The 20,461-nt window shown below is 38.1% G+C and overlaps 1 protein-coding gene across 2 annotated transcripts in view; it reads right to left on the bottom strand.

Annotated features, from left to right (window-relative positions):
- Positions 1–506: 506 nt before the first annotated feature.
- The window catches only part of LOC129720598 (apolipoprotein D), a 45,371-nt gene continuing 25,416 nt past the window's right edge, over positions 507–20,461 (bottom strand). Inside the window, exons 1-4 of one of the 2 annotated variants that reach the window (XM_055672089.1) lie at positions 17,125–17,251; positions 1,999–2,114; positions 1,683–1,938; positions 507–1,625 (exon numbers count right to left, since the gene is read on the bottom strand). In XM_055672089.1, coding sequence (XP_055528064.1) covers positions 1,354–1,625; positions 1,683–1,938; positions 1,999–2,109 — 639 coding nt within the window. In that variant the 5' untranslated portion in view covers positions 2,110–2,114; positions 17,125–17,251 and the 3' untranslated portion in view covers positions 507–1,353. Of the gene's footprint in view, positions 1,626–1,682; positions 1,939–1,998; positions 2,115–17,124; positions 17,252–20,461 lie in introns of those variants that run through there. The other variant, XM_055672096.1, reaches the window with a different exon arrangement.

Raw genomic sequence — 20,461 nt, 5'->3', positions numbered from 1 at the left:
CGAAGCGCACTGTAAAATTTGTCAGCTTCAACCCACCACCGCACGTGCTAAGTTCGTAAACAATTATCTGGCATCTCATTCTTACTTACGTCTTAAATAACGATGACGTTTTATTATTCCTCGGCAGTTTTGCCCGCACACAGTGGAATAAAGATATTCGCTATAAGGATCTTTCTTTCGTTCTTCAGAAGCATTTTGCAACTTCTCTAAGAATAATTTGAGATAATTTAAGGTTTCAACCTCTAAGAATGTTTCACAAGAATTGTGAGTTCGCAAGCGTTTCTGATATTGATTGAGAAAAACTTTTGTAATTAATTTTTGTGGTTGGCAGGATCATCTTGAATCTCCGTTTGTCAATATATCTCTGTTTCAAAGACGTTTTTCGAAATCCTGCAATTTGTTTGATATCTAAATTTAGCAGAAAAGGTATATTTATTTTAAGCATAGTTGATTATCGTTATCATTTAAGTGATTCTTGGCATAATTTAATATCAGATGACCAACTGTGAAGTTGAAAAAATATTTTATTTTCGACTATACATAATGGAAGGGAAATTTTACTAATAATTGATTTATTTTTCATCTTTTGTAAAGAATGCGGTTGCGTAATTTTACTTTAGGTGTTTTCAGGTTAAAGAAACCTTCGAGATGCTTTAGGTTTGATTTTTCGTGAACTTTGATGTACCAATGTGCGAAGTTTTTAAAAGCGGTTTGTCAATTTTCGTATTTTTTATCTTACAATTCAATTGTCAATCTATCCTCTAGACGTTTTCTACCTTTTACAGGCGATTTTTAATTATTTCTAGTTCGTTTCACGACCATCATTCTCTTTTTGCCAATTTTGCTTTGTCGATTTTATGCCAATTTTAGAATATTTGCAGATTTGAGAGTTTTGTTTTGGTGATTTTAGATTTGGTTTCTGGCATTTCATAGCTATCCGAAGTATTTTCTAACATATTTCTGACTGATTTAAGTCAAGTTTTTGTATCAACATTAAACTATATGTATTATTTTCAATAAATTTTCCAATACAAACTATTTCTCTAGGTCCAGCTATCTACAAATAGACAAACATTCAGAATAATGCGTGAAATTTGAACATCCGTAGGATTAAAAATCGAGTAGTAAAAGTTTCCCTTACAAGAAGCGAATACAAGCGGGTAAGAGCTTTTCCCTTTCGATCAGTTTAAAACTTTCGTGAGGTTTGTGTCTTGACTATATCAAGAAGCCGAACGGTTTTCGAGCTAACTCAGTAAAAGCGTTTAAAAAATATTTCCCACGTGTTTTGTTGTTCAATAACAATATTATATTAGTTTACAGTAATTTTCTGGTGGTGATCTGGCATGACAGTTTCTACAACGTCTCATACTTAAAGTACTGCTTCGGATCTTGCACCGGATCGGTGCAGTTGGCCTGCGGGATGGGGAACATGTAGTTAAGATCGATGTCATACCGCGGTAGCTTTTCGCGCAGAAAGTTAATCACGTTGGTCGTGAGGGTTGGCTCGCGGGATAGCATCAGCGCCGACAGGTACTTCTGGGTTTTAGTCTTTTCGGCGCAGTGCATAATCAGTCCCCAGGAGCGGTAATCGGTGTCGATCACGTAGGTGTTGTACACTTCCTCATCTGATTGATTAACGAGTGTCTAAATAAACAGGGTGAAAAGGAATTAAAATTACTTACAAGTCCATTCGGCATGAATCCAATGGGCCGGAGCGGAATAGTTCGGAATAACCCAGGTGATGTTGCCTCGCTGGAAGTTCCGCAGCGGATCGTCGGAAAAATAGTAGGTAAAGTTCATGGTGACGAGTCCATCCGAGGTGGCAAACAAACTTTGCATGCAGGAGTACTCGGGCAGTGTTTCCGACGAGGCGAAGTACTGAATAACGTACCAGTAACCCATCATGGCCGGTAGGTCAAAGTTTCGCATCGCACGTACCTGAAAAGTTGCCGGGTTGCAGCTGAAAGTGGATGCTGTGTATAAGACGACGATACTTACCCTGGGACATTTTTCACTTCGGTTACGTCTTCGGTTACCCTGCGATTGGACACTGCACTGATGCACCAGTATAAGTAGGATCAGCAGATAGTGGCGACATCTGATCCTCATTATGGCTGAAGGAAAAGCAAATAAAGCAGGGTGAACACAAAACGACCGTGAAGAACATGCGCTTCAGAAGGGAAATTGCCCTTCCCGCAAACCGTCGTTGTTGTTTAGTATTATTTATAATGTGATGTGTCAAAACTTTCACCGTCAAGGATGATACACGGAGGGAGCGAGAGAGAGGAATCGTGGTTGAGTAGCAAAGCAGGAATTGAGGGATTTTACGCAAATTCGTACATGGAGTTGGCCACTACAAACTTTACACCTTCAGGATAGGAGGCAACCTGTTTACGATGCCATTTTCGCCGTCTGCAAGCAATTAACTTAATCGATTTCTCGTCAAGACTTGCTTGCGAAACATCAAAAACGGTGCCCAAATAAATGCAGAATACACTGATCTGAAAGCGGCGATCGATCGAGTAGAACACAGAAAAAATGTGTGCAGAACGAGGATTCAATTTTCTACACCCAGACGATCTTGGAGCGGTACACGATGTCGATGATTGCTTTTGAAATTTTACTTCAAAATGTTAGCTAAACATTGATGGTTATCTGATCTTGAAGAAATAGGAAAAAAATAAAAGAAAGGTTTTTTAGAGCCAGAAAGGATTGTTTGATATTGAAGATAGCTTTTTCGTACTTCCTAGAGGAACAAAAACTAAAAAGTTGAAAATCTAAAAAAAAATGTTTAATTTTTTTCACATTACGTGACGCGAGGCAAACAACAGTTATTGTTCTTACAATGTAAAAAATGCATTCAAACAATGCATTAAAAAACTTGTGTGTTTCAATTTGAAACTTTTCTTCAGTGTTATTTTTTCGCGAGCGCCAATTGATATCTATAATGTCGTTTTCGTTTTTGCGGGGTAGCTACCCCGCGGACTACACTTTGTCCTATCACTGTTTTTTTTTACATTTTCCGGACTATCCCGGACTACCCTTTTTCTGTCCCGGACAGTCCGCGCAAGAAACAGAGTGCAGTTTTGAAGACACCAACACATTCACACGTATGTGGTAGGGTTTGCAATATTCCCGAGAATAGATTTCCCGGGAAACGGGAATGAAAAATCTCATTTCCCGGGAATTCCCGGGAACCGGGAAAGGAAAAAAATCCTTAGCAAAAATGAGATTTCAAATAAAGTTTATTTATAAAAAGTTTCAAACAATCGTTTACAATTTAATTATCAATTGAAGAACAAAATTTATTCAAGTTCACTCCAGAAATTCATGAACAATCGTCTATCAATCGCCTCAGTTCCGCTGACAATTTTTCGTTGGGCCCAAATAATGTAGTTCCCTTCTGTAGAACTTTGCTTAAGATCGCTGAATCACCGCTGGTGTCTGATTTCTAAAATACTTCCAAATCACCGATTCCAGCTCTTCTTACATTTCATTAGAAACTGAAGAGTCCAGTACTTTTAGTTTGTTAAAGATAAAGCTGAGTGTTTGGCAGCCAGATATTAGAGCATTTGGATGCCTTCGTAATTAATGTGAAATCGCGGCCACGACCTAAGTTACACTGACTGAGTTTTATTAATTTATTTATTTCTGGTCGCATTGATTTACGGGTTTCAATTTTTTGAAGTAGAATACTTCTCTCAGGAAGTTCGGCTACATAGGGATGTGAAATGAGAATCTAAAACCGAAAAAAGTAAAAAAAATGTCCAATTTCAAATGCTTATAAATTGGTTAGTATTCGATGGATTTCCTCCGTCCTTGTAGCAATAGATTGGAAAATCTTCTAAGATTCTTCCTAAAAGAAAATAATTGTAATTTTATTATTCAAACTATTGTACTATTGAAAATAATCAAGCCTTGTCAAAACGAAAAATTCGACCTCTGATTGGTCGTTATATGATTGCTTCCCAAGCACGGTCGACTGAATCATATACCTTGCAATTGAAAATATGATATTTGGCCTAAATAAGAGCCTGTTCAGCCGAAGCTGCTCATAATAGTTCTAGAAAGCGACAACAGCAGTCATCCCTTAGCAGCAGCAGTAGCAGTGCAGTGGATACCAGCGATAGCGGATAGCGGCCACAGTTGTGGTGTAGCAATAGATAGCGCACTAGTTGCAGCGGAACTCAGCATCAATAGCAGCTGGGCCCAGAGCTGCCAATGTTCCAGTTTAAACTGGATTCCTCCAGTTTTTTTCAAGTGATCCAGTCAAGCAGTTTATTCCCAAAATCGTCCAGTTTTTCCAGGTATTTGCCAGTTTTATTCAGTTTTTCATTCACTCAAGCTCCGATTGGTTTTCGGAAATATTTTTAAAACGTAAATTTTGTAGATTGATATATTATTATGACAATTCTTAACAGAATTTTCAATATACTATCTTCTCGCACGAAACACGGTCGATTAAAAGACTGCATGACATGGTTGAGATAAACTTAAACAAATAGATTTTAATAGACCATAAAAAAAAATCTATTTATTTTATGTTGCGTAGTAGTTAAGAAAATGTTGGAGGAATTAGATACCAAAAGATGGCGAAGTCAGAAATAATTGAAATTTAAACTTCACTGATGTAACGGAAGGAAATGTTGAAATGTTAATACTTTTGTTAAAGATAAAAGTAAATGAAAAAGCTCTATTTCCTTAATTTAGATAGATTGATTGCGTAATTTTAAATTTTGCCGCTGTTAGAGGAAATTTTTTAGTCCGTAATTTTAACAAAATGTAAGCCCAAAACAGAACAGTTCTGATTAAAATGAGTAATTTTTTGCGAGGAGTTATCTCTTTAGATGCTGTACCCAAAACTGACACTGGATTCAATCCCCGTAACAGAATAGCTCCCTCACAATCATTTTTTTCCTTTTTTTAAATTTATTCGGGATCCAGTTTTCCCCAGTTTTTTCTTCAGCCTTTTTCCAGTTAAATCGAAAATTTTATCGGCAACTCTGGCTGGGCCAGCTGATGCAGGGACAGCGGATACCAATGGCAGCGTATAGCGGCCACAACTGTGGCATGGCTACGAATAGCGTAGCAGTTGCAGCGGGTATATCTGACCATGAAGCATTTATGCAATAATTAAATGAAAATTGCAATTGCAGCAATCGGCCTTTTTCAAGGCTACTAAATGTATTTGGAAGAGCATAATGAATGGTTATCAATAAACTGCAACTGAGGTTTGATGCTGCTGCAAATGCATAGCAGTGTGATGTTGATACTGTGCTTAACAAGCGGTATATACGAAAAAAATCCGATTTCAAAATGACTGACACGCAAGCAGCCGGGTTACCTTTCTTGTAAAAGTATTCTACTTCAACCTTGCGGTCGTGGCTTTGCACACAACCCTCCTGTGATTTTTTTATCAATTTACAGGTTTCAAAATTTTTTGTCCATAAACAAAAAAAAATCAAGCAGCTATCCGCTTAGCAGTAAACTCACTAGTAAAAAAGACATGAGACGAAGAAAATATTTCTTAATTTATCGTTCACTGAATGAGACAGCATATATTTTTGACAAATAAATTAGGCAAATAAATTGATATTACACGGCAAGCAAATATTGATCGTCGTTTCAAGCAAATATTTGCTTCGTATGAAGCTGCTCTACACTTCTACGACGTAAGTTTCGTGTTTTGATACGATATTTAGTTTTATTACAATATTGTATGGAAAATTTTCCGAGAAGCTCGGGAATCCCGGAATCCCGGGAATCAATATTCCTATTCCCGGGATCCGGGAATCCCGGGCAAAGGCAATTCCCGGGGAATCGTTCCCGGGATTACAAACCCTAGTATGTGTCAAAATCAAAAAAAAAATGTGTCAAAATCGGTTTGCTTTGATTATCGTTCTTTGCGTGTCAAACATCAGGTTGAATTTTATTCATTTTATTTTGTTATTTTGTCATTTTTCAGTAAATTGGCAAATTTTTCGTACTGTAGCACAAATGCGATAAAATACAATGGCGATAATGACCAAAACAAAAGTATTACGCACACCATTGCAACTGCTCGGAAAGTGTTTTTTTTTCAGCTGCAAAGCGTAGTCCGAGACGGGATAGTCCTGCCGTAAAAACGAATTCGATATAAGAGTTCACCTTGGATTATCTTGAAATACACAGAGGGATGCCAGGTCATTTTTTCGAATGCCGGCAAACCGAAAACTGGCGACCAAAAAAAAAGGTCACCACCTCTGCAAAATGCGGGTCATAATCACATATTTACTAATGACTTCACATAGTTTCCGATGTCTTCCATTTGTCTTCACAAACAAGGATGTCTTCACCGCAGGGTCTTCACAGGGTAAATGTCTTTGATTTGAAGACATGTCTTCCAATCTGGCATCGCTGAATCCGGCTCTGTATGTAACTAACCTGTATAAGTGCAATGTAAAACTTATTTTTAAGAATGGGTAACGGGCTGGTTGGGAGTTGACTGGATTCATACAACGCTTACAAAAAGAGAAATCACTTCTGAGTTGGGAGGTTCATCTATCACGATAAGGGCAACGAAAGGATGTCCGCAAGGAGGAGTTCTTTCGCCACTTATGTGGTCTTTAGTGGTGGACGATCTTCTCAAAAGCTTAGAAGCAAAAGGTTTCGAAGTTGTGGGCTTTGCAGATGACATAGTCATCTTGGTAAGAGGAAAGTTTGACAACATAGTTTCGGAAAGAATGCAGGAGGCTCTGAAGTATACCCAGTCTTGTTGTATAAAGGAGGGTCTCAGCATTAATCCGTCAAAAGCTGTAATCGTACCTCTCACTAGAAAGAGGAAATTCAATCTTAAAACTCTCAAGCTGGAAGAAGTAGAAATTCCATTCAGTGAACAGGTTAAATACTTAGGAGTTATCCTTGATGCCAAGCTAAACTGGAATGCACATCTTGACTATGCAATCAACGGCGGTCAGTGCATTATGGTTGTGCTCCAAAACCGTTAGAAGAAAGTGGGGCTTGAGACCAAAAATGGTCCCTGGAATTATTATTTCAGTGGCAATGAGACACTGGCCAACAGTGTTTCAAGCAGAGATTTTTGGAATCCTTGAAGTGCGTAGGTTTGTCTGACTAGAAAATACAAACATGCAAATATTTGTATTTTCTCTGACAGTCAAGTAGCGCTGAAAGCACTTGATGCTTATAAATGTACATCCAAGATTGTCTGGGAATGTATTCTCACATTGCGACAGCTGTGTCAAACAAACTCAGTAAATTTGTATTGTGTTCCAGGACATTGCGACATTGGTGGGAATGAAAGGGCAGACGAACTTGCAAAACAAGGATCTAACTCACAGTTTATCACAGTTTATCAAACTGTGCAGTGAAAATGGAGCTTAAACACTGGGAGAATCAAAAAGTGATAACCAATAATTGGTTATCACTTTTTGATTCTCCCAACCAATTATTGGTTGGATGTCAAAAAGTGTTCCCAATCTAAAAGATTTATAACACCAAACGAAAACCATTCAAAAAAGCTCCTAGAGCTCAACAGAAGAGCTCTTTGTACATATATCGGCCTAGTAACGGGGCACTGTCCGAGTAGATAAAGAGTAGTAGTAGATAAAGAACATTGGATGGGTTCAGGATGATATCTGTCGCTTTGGTAATACGGAACGCGAGACATCGGAACATTTGCTTTGCAGTTGTGGTGCATTATTTAAACGCAGATCAAGGCTTCTTGGCAGTGGCTTCTTACAGCCCAAAGAGATGTGGTCTTTGAATCCTGGAAAGGTGAGTGGCTTCATAAACCATATTTTACCTGACTGGGAGCGTGTCGGTGCAGGTACCTGACCACGCACAACAATAGTGGTCATTGTATTTTGCAAAGGGACACGTATTGCAATTGACTGGGATATATTACAAAAGTTCACATCAATGGACAACGTAATTCTAATTCCCTAACAAAAAAAGGCTTGTGTGCATTATTTCGATTACGGAAATATCCATATTGGGTGCAATTCGACAATTTTGGACCTATTTTCCAGAGAGCAGAAGTCGCCATCTTGGATTTCACAATAGCATGCGGAGTTAATTTTTGGCCTCTGGTTATTATTCTAGTTCTGGAAATAGCCATATTGAGTGTCATTCGGCAGATTTGGTCTGTTTTCCAGAAACCGTAAGTCGCCATTCCGAATTTCAAAATAACGTCTCGCATTCCATTTTCGAAAGTATTGGAATTATTGGCAAATACTTGAGGCTATTTTTCTGAAACCAGAATCGCCATCTTGGAATTCTAAATCGCTCCAGCAAATGATTTCTGACTTTTGGGCATCATCCTGATTCTAAAAGATTGGAAGGTATTTGACCACCAGTAATCGGGAATTGCCATCCAGAATTAAAAATAGCGGCTGGAGTTGATTGCCGCTCCCTAAAAATCATCACGATTCCGTAGATAATCATTTATGGCTGTTTCCAGAGTTGTTGTTGGAGGTAAATTGAGCATAAAAAGTCATGATTTTTGAATTTTTTTTCTATAGTTTTTACAGTGTCATTATAGCCAGAGGGGTAATATCCACCAAAAATAATTTTTTCGACATTTTTGACGTGCATTATGGTGGTTTCTTCACTATACTAAGATACCTTCTGGGAAAACTGGATTGAACATGTAACGTTTTTGGTTGGCGGAATGGAAGATTTTAGATGCTAATAGCGCTCTAACAACTGTTCCGATTTCAATAGTTAATATACCGTTGGAAAGCTAAAACACACAAGACTAGTATAACATGATAATTTCAGTTACAATTTTCTTATTACTCCGTGAAAATTGCAGGAAAGTTTGAAGGTCGAATATCCACATACATTTTTCATACGATTGGTATATTTCCCTAACGCAGACTTCAAAAACATAGACGAAATGATTTCACGCATTCAGTCATTGGCTAGCAATGCCAGCCAATTGGCATCGCATTCATCACCCAACGTAAACAACGAAGAAAGAAAGCAGAGATGCTTCCACGTGATTGGTTCTTCCCAGAGTTGCCAATAAAATTTTCGATTTAACTGGAATAAGGCTGAAGAAAAAACTGGATCCCAAATAAATTTAGAGAAAAGGAAAAAAAGATTGTGAAGGAGCTTTTCTGTTACGGGGATTGAACCCAGTCAGTATTAGTTTTGGATCTTAAGAGATAACTCTTCGCAAAAAATTACTCATTTTAATCAGAACTGTCTTGTTTTGTTACATTTTGTTGAAATTATGGACTGAAAAATTTCCTCTAACAGCAACAAAATTTGAAATTACGCAATCAATCTATCTCAAAATTAAGATATAGAGCTTTTCCATTTACTTTTATATTTAAGAAAAGTATTAACGCAACATTTCCTTCCGTTACATCAGTGAAGTTTAAATTTCAATTATTTCTGACTTCGCTATATTTTGGTATTTAAGTCCTCTAACATTTTTTTCACTGCTACGCAACAGAAAATAAATAGAAGATTTTTTTTATGGTCTGGTAAAATCTATTTGTTTGGTTTTATCTCAACCATGTCATGCCGGCTTTTATTTGACCGTGTTCCGTGCGAGAAGATGGTATACTAAAAATGCTGTTACAGGTTGTCGAAAACCTGGAAAACCTGAAAAAATCATAGAATGTTACGGAATTCATTTTTTGATCAGGGAAATCAGAGAACTGACAAATATTCAGGGAAAATTTTGCAAACCAAGACGCAATTTTTTTGAGCGGCTTTTAGTGCAAAAACTGATTTTTTTCACCGCAAAAGATTAATTCGGGACATCTACTGTTGGGTTTCATATACTATTATACTTTATTCACTGTGATTTCGGATTTGCGTTGATCTACGTTGTACTTTTTTGTGCCGAATGCTGAAAAATATCAGGGAAATTGATGTTAAATTTCATGAAAAATCAGGGAACTTTATTTTGAAAATTTATTCGCCACCCTGTGTTAAGAATTGTCATAATAATTTATTAATCTACAAAATTTCCGTTTTAAAAATATTTCCGAAAACAAATCGGAGCTTGATAAAAAACTGGATAAAACTGGCAAATATCTGAAAAAACTGGAAGATTTTAGGAATAAACTGTTTGACTGGATCACTTGAAAAAAACTGGAGGAATCCAGTTTAAACTGGAACATTGGCAACCCTGGTTCTTCCCCCAATCACCCAAGTTCCCCACCCCACACTGAGTGACACTATAAAAGGACATTTCGTGTTGAGAGACGCTCATTCCCTGGTCGACCGTCAAAGCGAACGGTTCGGCTTTCCTTCGATCTGAGTTGGACCCCACCAGTGGTAATATTTCTTCAGTGGTAATTCAGTGGTAATATCTAATTCAGGTATCTTTGTTGGAATACAGCCCGTAACTGGAAGTGATCGGCACTGGGGACCAGTGTTGCCACATATTCATCTGTACTGGGAGCTACAAAAATCTTTTTCATCTGTACTATTTCCGGGAAAAATCTGTACCAAAATCTGTACCACTGGCCCAGTTTTTATTTTCTATATTTTTATAAAAACAGCTTTAACGCGAATTGTTTAGAGAAAACTGTGACTGCGGTGACTCAGTTTTAAATCCAAATTGTCAACAAAACTCTTGCACACTTGAAGTAGGGCTCAGTAATGCATATTACCGATCCATTGCGGTTCAATCTCCTGAAAATTCAGCCAAACAATGAAACCCATATTTCAGCAACACTACCGATATTTCGGATATTTTGTGCCAACATTTCAGTTTGGTTAAATCGAGATTTACTTGTGTGAACAAAAAAAAATCGAGATTTACGAAAAAATGTAACAGCTGCCTCGGCAGCGAATTTCCGAGATTTGGCAGTAAATTCTAAGTGCGTGTATTGCAAGATCGCATTCATTGTATTGTTGCAGAGTCGGTAAAAAAGTTTTGTCTAATCATTTCTAACCATTTAAAAAATCTGTACTTATCTGTACTTTTTCTCGAAATCTGTAATCTGTACGGTACAGAATCTGTACCGGAAAAACCGAGAAAATCTGTACATTTCCAGATAAATCTGTACAGTTGACAACAGTGCTGGGGACCTTTGGAAGCCGTTGGAAGAAACCATTGGAAGACTTGGAAGCCGTTTGGATGCTACCGATAGTAATTTTTATAGGTATAGTGTGTCGTATACCAAGTGTGTGTATCTGAGTAGCGTTGGTGAGTGTATGTGTGTGTGTGTGTGTGTGTGTGTGTGTGTAAGAAGCGTTAGCGTGTGTATGTGTGAGTAGCGTTAGCGCGTGTGTGTGTGTGTGTGTGAATGTGTGTGTGTGTGTCAATGTTTGTGTGTGTGTGTGAATGTGTGTTGTGAGTGACGTGTGTGTGAATGCGTGTGTGTGTGTTTGAATGTGTGTGTCAATGTGTGTGAGTGACGTGTGTGTGTATGTGTGAGCGGCTTGTGTGCGTGTATGTGTGTAAGTGGCGTGTGTGTATGTGTGTGTTTAAGTAGCGTGGGTGTGTCTGAGGAGCGTGTGCTTGTGAGTAGTGTGTGTATATAGCGCGTGTGTGTATAACGTGTATGTGTGTGCAAAAATGCATTCATCCGAGGTAAATTTTTTCATGACAGAATACTTTTATAGGCAACAAGTTAATTATTTTTCCTATTAGTTTGTATGCTATGGTTTATAAAAGGTGTATGTGTTTTTTTGTGAAGTGTTCATGGATTGTTGTGTTTGGTATTTGTGCGTTTGGTGTGTGTTATATACTATGGCTATGGCAGAATTAAATCTTCACACTCACAATAGTCCCACGTCAAACCTACGTTTGTGCACTCAAGCACATACCCTTTAACTTTTTTTTATTGGCCGAAATCATGCTAAAACTATCCTAGAATCAAAATCTACATCGCCCAAGCACAGATCTAAACTCAAAGTTCGTTTAAATCAATTTTTACCGAACAACTTTTATGCTCCAAAATAACATTTCTCGTTTATTTTTGCGATGCTCGTTTTAATTTCTATTTCTAGGTTTTATAAACTAGCAGAAGTTACCTATGATCGATATCGTGTTTCAAATTTGCAGTATAGAGGTCGCTACATCAAGTGAGTTTACTCACGATTTCCCTTGGTTTAGTCGATCAGCCGTTCTCATAATGTACGTTCTCTGTTTGAGTTTTTCTATACTGTTGAACTGTGATTATATTCAAAAGTACTTAAATATGAGAGACAAGGTGTACAGTGGCCTCAAAGGCAGTAAAAGAAGAAGTACCAGAGCAACCCGGAGTAAAATTAGTAATCGACACCATCGTAACCGCCATGCGTTCAAAGTCGATTCACAGTATGTTAGTATCTTGGCGAAAAAATTTAAACCTTCTGATTTAAACCGTGATAGCGATGTTGATAGGGATTTCGGCTACTGATTAATACATTTTCCGCTGTATTTACTGCCCTTTCTGTATTAGGAATGTGTAAAAAAAATTTAATACACTGAATTCTATTTTTACGCGACTTTTTTTTACGTGATTTTATTTTACACGATTTCTTTTACGCGATTTTCTCGTAATTACGCGATATGTGACATGGGAAATATTGTTTATGAGCCAAGATGTAACACACACACACAAACATACATACACATGCACATACATACACACATACACACACACTTTCCACATAGCGAAAGATTTTGTAACTACGCGATCTTTTTTTTATGCGATTTGCTCCAAATTACGCGATTTTTTTTACGCGATTCTTTTTTTGCGCACACGCATCAATCGCGTAAAAAGAGAATCCAGTGTAGTGATGTGCGGATTTTACAGTCGAGCAAGCGTGGACTGGGCTTTAGATTCTTGTGTCTTGTTTGAAATGCGGTGATGCAGATATTTTCAACTGTCCTCTAATACATAATCATGGTTTTGGGTTAACCGTTGGACCGAACATGTGCGAGTTTTGTGTGGGATAGGACGCAAACTTCGTCAAAGTCTGATATCGCGAAAGAGGGTAGGCGCAGCCCTACATCAGACAAAACAAGGGAAGAAGAGGAAAACAAGGAAGGACAACTTTACGGCGCAGGAATAGCTGACTGAGGGTTAAAAAATTATTATCCAGTGAAGTACACACGATTTTAGCGATTGATTAACACCAACTGAAGTTATTAACAATCAAAGTCGATTTTTGGTCGAAACGGAACTTTTTTTCCAAACCGTTGCCATTTTGCGAAGAAAAATTCTAAAATTATAATCATGTGTACTTCACTAGCGACACGTATGCAGATAAAGAAAAAAAATTGTTTTGGTGGGGCACGACTTCTACTGCTCGCCGCGGGACAACTTTAAAAAAAGCAGTTCACGGCAATCCCTGCACAGCCGCCATTTTGTAACAAAAATATCAATAAAAATATTTTTTTGTTCTGCAAGAGTTGCTCAATCCAATGATATATTATTTATATACCTTACATCTCAACTGTCCTTTAAAAACCTAAATTAATCCACCTAGCGGTCAGACCGAGCCTTTCTCATTCAATTTTTTATTTGTAAAAATAGATTTACATGAACGCTTCAATCCAATAAATGTATATTCATTCTTTAGGTTCTAAAATATTGATGTTGTAATCTTTACATATAAAACTGCAGTCAAGTCTGTCTGTCTGTCTGATTCATATAGGCCCAAAAAATACCGAGCCGATCGACGTGAAAATTTGTATGTAGGGGTTTTTGGTGCCGATGAAGGTTCCTATGATAGTTTGAGAGCCCTCCCCTCCCCCTTTTCCCATACAAATGAAACATAAATTTCTGCCCAACTCAAGAACAAACCAAGCAAATGAAACCGAATTTGGAATGTGGATGTTTCAAGGGGTAACAAATATGTCCATAATAGTCGGATGAAACACAAATTTGAGCACATCTCGAGAACTAATCAACCAAATGGAACAAAATTTGGCAGGTAAATGTTTTTAGTGGTAACAAATATGTACATAATGGTTTGAAACCCGACTCCCGCTTCTATAAGGGAGGGATCCCATGAAAATAAAATACAAATTTCGCACAGCTCAAGAACCAATCAAGAAAATACAACCAAATTTGGTACGTGAATGTTTTTAGCGGTAACAAATATGTCCATAATGGTTTGACGCCCCTCCCTCTTCTGGAAGTACATGTTTCTTCACAAATTTTTGCACATCTCGCGAACTAATCAACTAAATGGCACCATATTGGCAGGTGAATGTTTTTAGTGGTAACAAATATGTTCTATAATCGACCTCAGACAACATTTTGGATTGTAAGATGGCAACTTCCGGTTTTCGGAAAACAGCCGAAAATGGCCGATTTCCACCCAATATAATAATATCCGGATCTAGGATAATACACAGGAGCTAAAATCGACCACAGATAGCATTTTAAATTCTAATATGGCGACTTGCGGTTTCTGAAAACAGCAGAAAATAACCAAATACCACCCAATATGAGTTTTTCTTTAACCAGTATGCTGTTCAAAGTCCAGAAATTGTCTCCAAATGCCATTATGAAATCCAAAATGGCGACTTCCGGTGTCGGAAAAACAGCGGCAAATGACCAAATACCACCCAATATGGGTATTTCCGGAACCGTAATGATGCACTGGAGCCACAAATCGACTTCAGACAATACTTTGAATTGTAAGATGGCGACTTCCGGTTTCTGGAAAACAGCCTGAAATGGACGATTCCCATTAAATATTAGTATTTCTGGAACCAGAAAGATGCACAGAAGCTAAAAATTGATCACAGACACAATCTTGAATTTTAAGATGGTGACTTCCGGTGTCTGGCAAACAGCCGGAAATGACCAAATACCATTCAATATGAATGTTTTCGGAACCAGAATTACGCCCAGATGACAGAAATTGATTTCACAGGCAATTTCAAAGTCCAAAATGACGACTTTCGGCTTCTGAAAAACAGTCCAAAGTGACCAAATATCACCCAATATGAGTTTTTCTTTAACCAGTATTCTAAATACCATTTTGAAATCCAAGATGGCAACTACAAGTTTGTGAAAAACAGTCTAAAATAAACAAATACTATCCAATATGAGTATCTCTGGAATCAGAATGATGCAAGGAGCTAACAATTGACCTCAGGCACCATTTTGAATTGCTAAATGGCAACTTATTGGCAACAGTCGAAAATGACCGAATAATACTCAATATGGATATTTCCGTAAACGTGATAATGCATAGAAACCAAACATTGACTCTGGACACTATTTTGAATTTGAAGACGACCACTTTTAATTTCTGGAAAACAACCAAAAATACCTCCCAATATGGGTATTTCCGGTGTCAGATTGATGCCAGAAAGTTTGCTGATAATGACAGAATACCACCCAATATGAATATATTCAGAATTAAGGCGATGTACAGAAGCCAAAAGACGAGGATGTTGTCATTTCGATAAAACCAATCATTCCAAACGATTTGTTATTTGACTTTGATCATATCCTATGGCTGATTCGTCGTGCATTTGCAGACTTCAAACAAACCGCAAGGAATCAATGAACTTGGAACGTTCAAAATAGTACGACACCACATTTAAATTATGTTGAGGCCACATATGTCGATGAAATATGAAATAATGAAGTTTCGTGATTTTCACAAGTCGGCACATTACAAATGAAGTTACAGTTCGATTAGTAAAATTCAATAGGGTCTTCTGAGGCAGCTAGACCATTCATTTGACACTAATTTAGTGGAAATCGGGTCGGCCATGTCTGAGAAAAGTGAGTGAGTCCATGTAGACTTCGGAATATGTTCCTTTGCATAGCTGGATTTCACATTTTTAAACATAACAGGCAAAGTAATAGTCCGACTGCAAAACAAATCAATAGGGTCTTATGCGGCAATTAGACCTTCCATTTGACAATGATTTTATGAAAATCAGTACAGCCATCTCTGAGAAACATGAGTGAGATTGAATAGTCTTCAGAACACGTTTCTTTTCATAACTTTTGAACCACAAGTTCACTCTTTATGAAATTCAAAACTTAAGGGTTTTCTAGGTAGCCCGTTCTTTTGAGACCAATTTTGTTCAAATCGGTTGTGTAGTTTTTGAGATATTGATGTTTCATGATTTTCACATTTTTAAACATAACCTCTAAACTAAAATCCGATTACAATGAAATTCAATAGGGTCTTATGGGGCAACGAGACCTTTCATTTGCAATTAATTTCATGAAAATCGGTCCAGCCATCTCTGAGAAAAGTGAGTGAGAATAAAAATCTGCACATACACACACACACACACACACACACACACACACACACACACACACACACATACAGAAAATGCTCAGCTCGTCGAGCTGAGTCGAGTGATATATGCCATTCGGCCCTTTGGAGCACTTTTATACTTTCGGTTTTGCAAGCGATTGCTATACCTTTCTAGGAGAAGGGCAAAAATCATGAAAAAAGCCTTGTTTTTTGAGCATTTGGTGGATATTACCCCTTAATCACACTTTATCCGAATTTCTTCAAAAAATACTGGTCTGATGATCTATCATGTGCGTAACCTCTCTTTTTTCTAAAATTTTTGCATCATAGCCTTCTGTGAGAGAATAAAAAGATGCAATAGCACAAAAAATTAGAGGTAACGTAATGGTCGTCACATTGATTAGTAGAAATTCTAGACGAAACTCTAACCAAACAATTGTTTATCTTGAATTACAAGTATGCAAAACTCCGATATAATCAAACTCACGAAAATGCACCGAAATGTAAGTAAGTGAATCGGCGTAAAATCCCTCGCAAGCAAAAGCCACGGCCACGGCGGTGGCAGTGACTGGATTTTGTTGAATGATATTTTTTCGGCGAAGGCCAGCCTTATTCCTTTTGCCTACCCCCCCATACTGGAGACGGGGGGAGGCAGGTTTCTCTTTTATTTCGGCTGCTGGATGGGAACCCCTTCGCTTCGGGCGATCGGCACTTTGTTCGATTCCGTACGTAGGGAAAATTTCTCGAATTTCTCGAAACGTGCGGATTCTTTTGTCATGCTTGTTTTTTCGCCATATGGCTTAGCTGTTATTTTTTTCCCTACTTCTTATCTCTCGCGGGTGCTTTCGTTAATGACGGAACGGTCCGTCTTTTTCCGAGCTTGTCAGTTAACGTTAAAAGTAACATTTTCACTTCCATAATTGTACTTACCAGAAAAATTTAAACGATCAATTCCTTTTTAACAATTTACCGAAGAAATGACTAATTATTTGACTACCGGAACAGTTAACGCGTCTTTAGCACGATCAGAAGTACTGCTTACTGGGCGATATTTAAGTCAGAAAATGATCGCTAACGTTCGATAAGAACTGTGTAGCAATTCTTAGCTAGGAGAAAACTAACACAGAAACAAAAAGAGTGTGGGCGTAGAGAAGCGCAGTTATGTTGTTTGTGTATTTCGCACACTGATTTTAATGGAACAAGGAGAGAAAAAAATGTTGATTTTGTTTTGTGCCGAACCAGCTAAACCAAACCTAAGCAATCAATTAGGAATGGTCGTAAAAAAAGTATTATTATCCGGCGCCAGATGTAATTTGGCTTTGCTTCGCCCGTCTGTATTATGATACTTTTCCTTTTTCTATTTTCAGGTCAAGTATCCATGATAGAAACAAGTGCACGAAGTCTCCGCTTAGTCAGAGCGGCTTAACCGTCTCAGTTCAAGGCAATCGGATACCTTGCGAGACTGGGAGCCGCTACACCAAAACGACCTTGATCAAATCGCTGACGCCGACGCCGTCGTCGTTCCTCCCGCTGTGAGGTATGTCAAATCCATTAATTCGCGGCAACATGCCAGTCCTGTTCTTGCAGCAGCTGCTGCTGCTGGTCGCTCGATGCATAATTTGCGAAAGTGACCACCGAGATCAGCCGCCTTAACCGCGAGGCTAAGTACCCTCTGGACCCCCGGAACAGCCACCCCGCGGTTGGTAAGTGAGGAATTGAAAAGTGGTCAACGCTCGATTCCGCCTGAGTTTGCGTGTTCCGCAATCCATCCGAGACGCCACCCCGGTCCTCCGGGGTGCGGTGTGCAATTGATGAATGACATTGCACTCTCCTACCGCGGAGTCGCGCGAGCACATGTGTAAGCAAATCAAGTTTCCTGGCTTTAACATATCGGCAGCAGCAGCAGCCAGCAGCCAGCAGCGTAAAACAGCAACATTAGTGAAGAAGCTAAGTAAGTAGCTGAGCTGCCGGCTGTTGGCTGTAGAGAAGATGATGGCAACGTCGTTCGTGGGTCGTGTCGAGACACTATCGGATGATGCTTGACGACGGCGGCGGTGGTACGAGAGATAAGCAATTTGTCTGGTTTGACTTATTTGCATGTCGTTATTTGCCAAATGCGTGAGACGTCAGCTAAAATTGGTTCCGTCGTCGGGACGGGACGGGACGGAACGAGACGGCGGAGGGGTGAGATGAGCAGGTGTTTTTTATTTTATTGTGAGAAAATTGCAAATAATTCGCAGAGAAATTCATCACACTTTCCTTTTCCGTGGAATGAGTCGACCTTTGCTGATTGGCTTCTGCCGTGTCGGGAGAAATCGACCAGGTGACAGACAGGTTGGTGATGGCGTTAAGACAAAAACAAAAGCTACTGGCAGCTTTTCTAAGTATGGTATTTAGGTAACAGGTTGGTACTAGGCTTAACACAAAATTCAATCAAAACCCAATACGTCAACTAAAGCGAATTCAACCCTATCCAATGTACCTACAATAAAATTATAATGTGAGTTAAATAATCTCAAAGAATATGTAAACTGCCTGGAGTGGATTGTGATTGGGCTGTACATTGAGCTTATCGGCCATTCCATGGGGTATCCAAGCAACATGGGTCTCCTCTGGGTGTTCTACAAGAACGTAAGAGACTATGTAAGAAGAAACTTTCTAGAAGACATAAAGAATTATGCGTATCGCCATAAATATCGATGTCTCACTATTTCTGATTTCGTCCCAATGTGCGCCGTGCTATTTTTTTTTGAACAATTAATTCATCTAATCAAACCGTCTTTTATAAGGAGTTTTGGGAAATTTGTGTTAGGGTAGAAGCACCGGTTTTGGCCATAGCACCAGTTTTGGCCATGATAGAATAAAATTGATAATTATGAAAAAGTATCTCAGATTCCTCCTAATTCGAAGTCTCCTATTGAATCTGCTGATACTATTCAATAAAACTATTACAAACTTAAGCAAATAAATATGCGTATTTTAGTTTCAATAAAGGAACTAACTATGCTTTCTCCAGTTCACTATACAGCCTAACGTTTAGGTAGTTTGCAAGCTATTTTTCATAGAGCATAACTTTGTTTAAATTTGCCCATTTCTATAACAAATCTTGTTACCAGCATCAGGCACAACTTACTACAGCACATGGATAAAAAAGGAGACATTTTGGTGTGATTTTTCTCTGCAATATCAAAATTACCTACAGCTTCCAAAAACGATCATTGATCCATTCTTGGCCACATTTTATTGCAATTCCATGATTCATAGTCCTTATATTGGCCATATGTAAACAAAACCATGGTAACGTATTGATGTTTATGCAAAACATGAAATGTATAGAGTTTTTCGGGCTGATATTTTAATCGCATGAGATATGTGAAACTACAAAACTGGTTTGGAAATAGAAAGTCTCCGATTGTTCAGATTATTTACAAATCTATAACTTCATTTGTATTTACCAAAACTAACGCTTCGGATTCTCAACCTTAACCTGACTATAATGAATGGCACTTGAGTTACCGAAGTTGATGTTAGCAAAAAACACGAAAAAGTTTCAATGTGAAAAAGGAAAGAGCGGAAGCTTTTTAATGTAGATCAATGACAGACGAAAAATTATTATAGGTCGATGATGTAATGTCAGTGTTATTAAACATCCCACTAAGTTTAAACAAACTCTAACTTGAAGTACTTTGCCCTGCTAGCTATGTGTCAATATAATATCATTATTTAGTTTGATTATTATATATACTGGCCCTTTGGTTAGTTCAAAAACGAGGATTTTCTGCTGTTAAAATATATCCATATGATAAAGTCAAAATATAAGATAAACTCGTGTCACTTCAACTTTTTCGCGAATTGACCACAATAGGAGACCCAAGTGGCCAATTTAGAAATGCTATGGCCAAAACAGGAGCCCAGAGAAGTTTTTTGATTGGAAAATAAGTAAACAGTACAACATGATTTGATTATTTAAACTCATTGTTAGTGCAGAATATAGCAATTTCATCCGATTCCCCCGTTGAAATTATTGAATTACATATTTTTCGAAGGAAGAAGGACAAATATCTCTCATACATAACATACTTTGGCCAAAACCGGTGCTCTTACCCTATTTTCATTGAATGATAAAGCCTTTTTCGTGAATTTGCGATTACTTTGATCGCTTTCTTTTGATGTTTTCTTATCTCAAGAATTTCTGCCAAATTTGACATTTTTTCAGAATTGTCGGTGATTTTCAGTTGATTTTTGTGATCGTTTTTCAACCGTTGGA

This window comes from Wyeomyia smithii, chromosome 1, assembly GCF_029784165.1.
Source record: "Wyeomyia smithii strain HCP4-BCI-WySm-NY-G18 chromosome 1, ASM2978416v1, whole genome shotgun sequence".
Classification (NCBI taxonomy): Eukaryota; Metazoa; Arthropoda; class Insecta; order Diptera; family Culicidae; genus Wyeomyia; species Wyeomyia smithii.
This window is presented reverse-complemented; position numbering and strand designations above follow the sequence as displayed.